This window comes from Electrophorus electricus, chromosome 2, assembly GCF_013358815.1.
Source record: "Electrophorus electricus isolate fEleEle1 chromosome 2, fEleEle1.pri, whole genome shotgun sequence".
Classification (NCBI taxonomy): domain Eukaryota; kingdom Metazoa; phylum Chordata; class Actinopteri; order Gymnotiformes; family Gymnotidae; genus Electrophorus; species Electrophorus electricus.
The window spans coordinates 25,834,828-25,843,404 of NC_049536.1; the positions used below are offsets into that span (position 1 = coordinate 25,834,828).

The following is an 8,577-nucleotide window of genomic DNA, read 5'->3' on the forward strand; positions in this document are numbered from 1 at the left end:
TTTGATACGGAGCATTGAAAGACAGGACAAAATGCAATTACATGAATTCAGCGAGGAAAACGGAAGATCACAATGATCGCAGGACTTTAGGCTGGGCGACGTTGCTTGGTAACCATAAACGCGTGCCTTTTGCCGGAAGTGCGTGGCCTTAAAGACATGGCGCAACTGTGGATCACGTCGGTGCCTGTGTTGTGTGTTCATAGTTCTTATTTTTATGTTGCATTGTTGGCCACTGCCTTCACATTTGAATTTGGTTCTGGTTCAGAGCAATCGGATCAAAATGCATTTCGTGCTGGAAATTTGGTGTCGCCGGGTGCAGCGACAGCACGAGATGTACGGTAGGTACACCCTCACAGTTATAACACTTTTCGGCTATGTAATTCGTTTCAAAGAGAAAATTGTTGGACCTCTCCTGTTCGGAAAATACAAAAATAACTAACACGTCAGACCAGTTTCTAAATGAAGACTATCGTCCACAATATAGCTTCCAGTTTGTTTCCCCTTTTCTGGCCATCATCTGGCCATTTTTACATTACAGTTGACTTTGTTCTGCTTCCCGTGAAACTTTATTTGATGTATGTTATTTTCCTCGCCTAAGTCTTACGTGCGCTGTGTCGGTGCTGCGCTTTAATCTGTAGCTACTTGCTTTATGACGTGAATCCCCCCGAGGGCTTCAACCTGCGTCGTGACGTGTACATCCGCATGGCATCCTTGCTGAAGACTCTGAGGAAGCAGGAGGACTGGGTGCTGGTGCTGCCCCCCTGGGGTCGCATGTACCACTGGCAGAGTCCTGACATCCACCAAGTGCGCATCCCCTGGGGAGCTTTCTTCAGCTTGACGAGCCTACAGGCCAATGTGCCTGTACTTGAATACGAGGAGTTCATTGCAGGTAAGGTCTCGAGCAGCGTATTTTGCCAAAACCCCTGTGGCAAAAAGAAGTCGAAGAAATGTTCTTCGCTAATTTCCTTCCTAAAACAATTAGCTATAAAGTTTGCTACCACTGCCCATGTGCAGTTTTGTTTTGTAAATCATGGATGTTAGTCTGTCCTTTGAAAATAAATATTTTTTGCTGTATATGTATGTCTGTGCTGTGTGTATGTGTGTGTGGCTCTAGAATCTGGCGGGCCCTTCATTGATCAGGTGCTGGTGTTGCAGAACTATGCCGAGGGCTGGACCGAAGGAGAATGGGAAGAGAAGGTGGATGAGCGGCCCTGCATCGATCGGCTCATGTACACAGGAGACAAACAAGGCTACCACAGGTACCAGCAGAGACATCCCCAACAGACAAGAGACACAGGTGTAGTGGTACATTTGTACAGTTGGATGAAGACAAATTGTAATTCTATGTGAGCTGTTTTTTTGCTTGTTTGTTTGTTAGTTTTGGTTTTATCTGTTTAGATTTTACCCATAGAAATGTTGCTGAAGTTATTATTGGTCATTTTTATTTTATTTTTTTTATTTTGGTAATTGTTCAGTCACAATTGTTCAAAATTGGACAGTCAGTATTTGCTAACTGGAAATAAAGCTTTTCAGATAATCTGTTTGGATTCTTTGTTGTTCCCTCTAGAGGCTGGTTCTGGGGTTATGACGAGACCCGTGCTCTCAGTGTAACCTGTCTGTCTGTTCAGGGCCATGCCTCCATCTTGGCCCCCTTCTTACAGAAAAACATCACAGCTGCGTGAGTCACTAAAGAAAGCTAGCACCTCTTTAATGGTGCATGCAAATTGTGGCCTATTTTAGACCTAGCTCCAAATGACCCTATCTGGTTCCCAACTCAGAACTTCACATTTAAAGGAATGTTCTCTTGATGGGGTATTTTCTGTTGTTTTGAAATGTATTTGAAAATGTGGCATCTAAAACACCGGTGTTAATGCTCAGAGCTCTGAGTAGTGGGTACCTCCATGTCTACTTTCTTCATTCCTGAACTTTCCAAAGCAAACGCAGTAAGCGCATATGTGCACTTTTATCTCTCCACAGCTCTGTGTTGCTGGACAGAGCTGAGACTCTCCTCCATGATCATTATGCTGGAAAAGACTACTGGGATGTGAGTTCATGACGGGATTAGTCCATTGCAGGCAGGCTTGCCAACAATGTGTTGGACTGTATGTTAGTTACTGGACTATTTAAGACTCTTGGAATTTAAAACTCACTCCCCCACCACACACGTATACATACAGATAGAGAGAGAGAGAGAGAGCAAGAGCAGAATGACACTGTCCCACCACTAAGATGTGTTGTTTTTGGTTTTTAAATGGGCGCTTTCATGGCTGTGTTTCACAGACACGGCGGAGCATGGTGTTTGCCAAGCATCTGCGCGTCGCTGGTGACCAGTTCAGAGCCAAGTACCTGAACTCCACTGACGAGCAGGACCACACCCCATTCAGCGAGGACTGGACACGCATGAGGGTGAGCATGGAGGCTCGCCTCAGGGCAGGAGCCGGGCTGACTCAGGATCAGCTTTTCCTGACCATAGCGTTGTGTTGATATGGATGTGAATTGTAGTAAGTAGTAGTACTAGAGCAGTACTTTGAAATGTTTGATAAGTGTAGGCCGTTGGTTCCTCGACTTCATATGTACGTGTTTAGTTGAGTACAAGGCCTGTGGGGCTGTGCAGAAATAAAATGGGTTGTGATCAGGTTATGGAATATACAGATCGGGTTGTGGTATAGCAGATTAATAATGATAAACACCACAAGGACAAAGCTGTGATTATTGTTATTATGGGCGAATAACAAGAAGCTCTTTCTCCAAATGACAGTTCTAACTTTTCAGAAACAATTTTAATAATGATAAAAAGAACAGCAATAACAAAAATAATGGTAATAGCAACTGTGTTGGTCCTTTTTCATACACTCCAAATGTCACACAGTGATTTGCAAGACAACAAACCAGAACATTGCAGGAATATTTAAATAAGCTAAATAAAATAAATTGGATACAAAAATGAATAAACTTCAATAAAAGAGTCCTTTTAAAAACAAGCAAAAATTCATCTAAATTCATGCAAATTTAAATAATTTAAAGGATTAAAAACACTGTTTAGTGAAACATATTGAAAAAAAGAACAATCTTAAAAGAATTGCTAAAAAATAACAAGTTAGTAAATCAAATAAAATGTAAAAGTAAAAAAGTTCGGTTTAGAGCTATGTGTTAAACTGGTAATAGATGGACATTGAGGGGTAGTGTTCCAAATCAGTGGAGCAAGGAAACCATGGCTGCTTCACAGTTTTTTAAATTTTGATAAATTTCTTGTTTATGTCTCCTGTCAATAGAGGTATTAGTTAAACAGCCTATCACAGTCCATCTTTAAGGCAGCCTTTGTATAATGGGATCTGACTGCAGATTGAACTCTCTGTGGCAGACCAAGCTGGGCAGCGCCAAAGGAGGGCCATATTTGGGTGTCCACCTGCGTAGAAAGGACTTCATTTGGGGCCATCGGGAGGACGTGCCCAGTCTCAAGGGGGCAGTGAAGAAGATCCGTAGCATCATGAAGAAGAACAAGCTGGAGAAAGTCTTTGTTGCCACTGATGCGGTGGAAGAAGGTACAGACACTATCCAGAAGAGGGCAGCAGTGTTAGTCAGGATTTTGAGTTCCCTTTTAAAGGTGCATTAGCCAAGAATCACCTCTAGCTAGTAATAGGTGAGCACAACAACATAAACAATTTTATTTATTTATTTATTTTTTACTCTTTGGATCCTTTTTCCATTAACACAAAGCACACCTCTAAGATTTTTGGTGTCCAGTGGAGTTCAATTCCAGTATCAATAAAGTTGTCATGATTCCTATCTGATTCGAAGAGGTTGGCTGTTACTTAATAATAAATTATGTTATACGCATCAGAAGAGGGCTAAATTGCTGCTCTTTACCCATGTCAAAGACTTTATTTATTTTACTTGGTAAATTATAATGACATTTCATTTTTTCAGAGAGACTTATTGTCTAAACTTATTATCCAAGTATTCTACAAAGCGTTACTTTACCTAGCTCCCTAAGTGATAAAGATATTCAGTTCATTATGTAAAATGATTTTGCATCCAACTTCATCCCATTCACATGTAATAATTCTTTCCATTTTGGAAAAGCGCAGTGTTAAGGCTTGTCTTTACCAGACAAGATGCAAAGCGCTTACCAGATTCCACCACATTTTCTTAGTCAAACGGATGGAGATGGAGGTGGTGTGGGGTACATTTACATTTATGGCATTTAGCAGACACTCTTATCCAGAGCGGCTTACAAAAGTGCTTTGTCATTTGCTCATAGAATATATCATCAGTTGTAATCGGTCGCTGAAGAGGAACCCCTAAAATGGAGGTCAATGTAAATACAAAACAAGGCTCGGTCCTAATGTAAATACAAAACAAGATTCTGCCCAATTTTTAAAAACATGTTTTGAAATGTTTGGGAAATATTTTGAAAAGCACTCATTTACATATTACATCAGCCTATTTTAGCCCTGTGTACTTGCATTCCAGTTTTCATGCAGGTTTCAGCTCTGACTGCTTTTTGAATGAGGCACAATACAGGGCCAATCAGAACAGAGCTCATTTATCTTAGATGTGTCTTAAACAATGATGGCAAAGTTAATTACTTACTCTCAGTTTCCAGTTCGTTTGGTAACTTATTCACATCTTATTTGGCGGCTGAAGTTGGTTCCTTATTCGTAAAGGGAGCGTTCACGTCGCATATTTGCTGTGCACTTTGTTATACAAGCATAGATGTGATCATAAATTTATTAAGAATTGATTTTTTCTCATCCTGATATTCTGAATGTAAACATTAGATTAGAATATAATTAAAGTTTTTATTTTATAAAATATTTATTATTTCAATTAATCCAAAGTGTGTAATATTTCAATATGCTAATTGATTAAGCTACATTTCTACTGTAAGGAAAATCTATTTTTAGTCTGGCTGTTGGTGATTTTATACATCAAAACCTCCTGAGAATACAGTGATAGTACACACATTTATTGGAAGAAGAAATGCCAGCTCAGGTTTGAGAGTTTAAATAACCACAGGCCAGACATATACTTTTTCAATATGGAACAAGCCTATTTGTGTAAGGATAATTTTATGATCTTATTCATGTTGGGCCAGACAAGTGACAAATCTATCATACTGGACTAAGATCATTTTATACCTCAAAACTGTCTGGAAGCTTGGCACATTGAGCAATAAAGCACAATGGCAAATTAATAAGATGAAATTCCAGATCAAAGCTGAGGGATTTAATGATGTTCAGCCAGCCAAATAACGAGTTAACCAAAAAGAATCCTGTAAAAAAGAAGTCACATCCTGTAAAAAAAAAAAAAAACCCTGGTTTTTGGGCTGGACTAAGCAAATTCTACACCTCATGGCACATTGAGCAATGGAGCACACTGGTAAATTGATTCAAAGGGTGAATCTCGGAGACATACTGAGGGTGTTATTCATGTTGGGCCAAACAAATAACAAATTTTACACCTCTGCTCTAACTGGCAACATGGCACAAAGGCAAATGTAACAACTGAAACTTCATATCAGTTTTGTGGGACCATGGGCCTACCTCTGCTCTAAAGACCTTGGGCCAGACAAATAATAAGTTAACAAAAGAGTTAAAATGTTGGGCCAGACGAATAACAATTTATTGTACAGAACTGGTTCCCACCTGTCAGATAACCTGTTTTTAGGCTGGCCACCGGGATCATTTTACACCTCAAATCTAACTGGCAAAATGGCACTTTGAGCAATACAGTGGGTTGACTGGTGGGAGCAGTTCTGTATAATAGATTTGCCCAACATGAGTAAGCCCATCAAATTCATGTTACACGAAGATACTTGTTCACTATATGAAAAATTATTTTAAAAATTATTACTTAATTAATTATGATTAATCAATTATAATTCATTTTTGGAACATAAAGCCACACAAGTTGTAAGTGGACATCAAGGGAAAATATAACACAGAAGAATGTAGGCTATGGGCCCTGTAATAATGGCGCACATGCTCATAGTATATAATACATAACTTAGTGAGATATCTAGTTTTGTTCACTGTTGCAGCACCTAAAATGGTGTGTTTGTGATGCATTAAATCCCAGCTGGGGTTTCATGGTCTTTACAGTTATATCTAAATTTAAATGCACATTTACCCTTCACTAGTCACTGTTATTAGGACATACATATTAAGGAGTGGTAGGAATTTTTAAAAACTGTTTTTTAAAGAGGAAAGAAAACAACATTTACACAAGTAATGTTTGTCTGGATATTTCTATAAGTTAATGGTTTGTATATGAATGCTCTCAGAGGTTTCCAGGCTGAAGAAAATGTTGCCTGAGATGATACAGTATGAGCCTAGCTGGGAGGACATCGAGCTCCTCAAAGACGGTGGGGTTGCCATCATAGATCAGTGGATCTGTGCCCATGCCAGGTATGCTGCCACACCTAGCATGTGTGGTCACATGTCAGTCAGTCACATTCTTCTATCCATTATACCCCACGTGTTACAAAGAGCCATACACACAAGCAGTTTGGCACTTTAAAATCCCTCCCTATTGTTCTTTTCCTCATGTGTATACTATTTGGTTTATATGTCTTTTTATATATTGAGTTTTTCATTATATCATTTTAACATTTTATGAACAAAGACGTATAATGGAATTAAGTGTCCAAGATCAATATATTCAAATGCTTATGTTTAGCCACCTAAGTTATGTTATGTTAAAGCAATAGCCACAATAAAGTTTAGAGGTTTCTTGATGGTGGAAATTGTAAGCTTTAAAAAAATGGCTAAATCAGTCAATATCAGGTTGATGGCGTTTGTTACAGCAGTAATTAAACAGACTGCAAATAATCTGGAGTATTATTAATTCTGTTTTAAATGGTGGTGCTAAAGCTTGCAAAAATAATTGATTATAAGTCATGTGTGAAAATTTGAAAGACTGATTTAGAAAAGGTTTTTATTTTTTGTAGATTGATTTTCTGATTATGTAAGCAGATGAACTCACTCAAAAAAAATGCTTTTTAAGAAGTCAGAACTGCTATTAAAGGTCAAGAATCTTCCCATGTGAAACTGGAAAAGCTAGTGTCTCTAAATACCAACTAACGAACAATGTTGACATGAAAACGGTTTTGTTCACCTATGGTTTACTTTATCATATGCTTGCAGAAGTGTAGGAGGCAGTGTAGATGTATTATTATTTTGTTTTCTGTACTCCATGGTAATGCCTGCTGCCTTGTTATTCTCTAGGTATTTCATTGGGACCTCAGTTTCAACCTTCTCATTCCGCATTCATGAAGAAAGGGAGATCTTGGGTTTTGACCCGAAAACCACTTACAATCGCTTCTGTGGTGATGCAGAGAAAGAGTGCGAACAACCTACACACTGGAAAATAGTGTACTGAATATCTCCGATCAAGTGAAAACAACCTACGGCTGCACAACCACATAGTGTTTGTTTAATTTCAGCAGAAAGATTTAAAAAGAAAAGATTGGATGAGACTGGTTAAAAAGACTAGGTGTTCCATGGTTCTCTCACATACAGTGGTTATCATTTATTAGGAACAGGTTAAGGAATGGTGTGCTCTGAGTGAAACCTAACAAACTCCCATGTCCTTTGCTAGGTCTGTCCTTAAATGCTGCTGTGCTATGTTCATACTGTAGAGTGAGAAAATCTACATGTTTACCTCTGTGAGTGAGCAGGCAGTGTTCTTGATGCTCTTTGATAAAGAGTTTGCTGAAATGTAGTTCTGTTTTTTGTTTTTTTTTCCATGAAATATGTTCAGGAAATATGATTTGACAGTATTTTCTGGTGCTTTGTCTGAAAACACTTTGGGTATTGGAACTGTAAAACAGCTTCTTATATGATGTGGACATACATTACAGTGACAAACTGACAAATTGGCTCATATTTGCCAGTGTTGTACTCTGCGTTCACTCACCTTGTTGTGCCCTTCTGCGGTTTTTACCGCATTATTGTTTACCATTAAATTCATTTTGGCAATGAAATATTTCCCCTTTTAAAGGCCATGTAATATTACATGATACATGTACTTTCACTGCATTTCTTGAGTGCTGTCATTATTACTGGGCAATGCTCTAAAGCCAATTGCTTTTTTCTGTCTTCCCAAATCATGAATTAATTTAGTTTTCCCAGAGGGAGTGAAAGGTTTTTTAAATCACTGATTTTTATTGTTGGAATGTTGTGAATGTGACACATATATAGATTCGCTATGATAGCTCAGTCTTCTGTTACATTTGGAGGAAGAACCTTTTTTTTTGTTTGTTTGTTTTTGTTTGTTTGTTTTTGTTTTTTTACAATTGTGGATTAAAAAAGTATCTTTTTAAAACTTCAAGTTGTGTCCCTTCTCAAGTCAGTACATGTCATTATGTAAGAGCTGGTGTTGATGTCATTGAAATCTGCATTCTTGTTCACAAAGGAAGGCTTATTGCTAAGACAGGTGACAAAGGTCTCTGTGCTATGGGTTGAATGTCTAGTTTCGTCTGAAGGTACTCTGCCTAACACAGTGGTGCTTATCGTCTTACCGAAAGTAGTGGGTGAAACAAAGCCATTTGGTCTCACATCTTTTAGTTTTTCT

General features: G+C 38.5%; 1 protein-coding gene across 1 annotated transcript; it reads left to right on the forward strand.

The window, feature by feature from the left end:
• The first annotated feature begins 119 nt into the window (after positions 1-119).
• Positions 120-8,334, forward strand: pofut2 (protein O-fucosyltransferase 2). Its single transcript, XM_027016417.2, has 9 exons — positions 120-338; positions 639-889; positions 1,115-1,259; positions 1,568-1,678; positions 1,978-2,044; positions 2,281-2,406; positions 3,362-3,542; positions 6,287-6,410; positions 7,230-8,334. The coding sequence occupies exons 1-9, from the start codon at positions 157-159 to the stop codon at positions 7,381-7,383; spliced, it is 1,341 nt and encodes a 446-aa protein (XP_026872218.1). The 5' UTR covers positions 120-156; the 3' UTR covers positions 7,384-8,334.
• Positions 8,335-8,577: the final 243 nt, after the last annotated feature.

What these genes read in the sequence shown, in the direction of transcription:
- pofut2 (XM_027016417.2), top strand. Translation starts at nt 157, where the DNA reads ATGGCGCAACTGTGGATCACGTCGGTGCCTGTGTTGTGTGTTCATAGT. An exon ending in CACTGATGCGGTGGAAGAAG is followed by an intron (nt 3,543 to 6,286) that starts GTACAGACACTA and finishes GAATGCTCTCAG; the next exon opens with AGGTTTCCAGGCTGAAGAAA. An exon ending in TGGATCTGTGCCCATGCCAG is followed by an intron (nt 6,411 to 7,229) that starts GTATGCTGCCAC and finishes GTTATTCTCTAG; the next exon opens with GTATTTCATTGGGACCTCAG.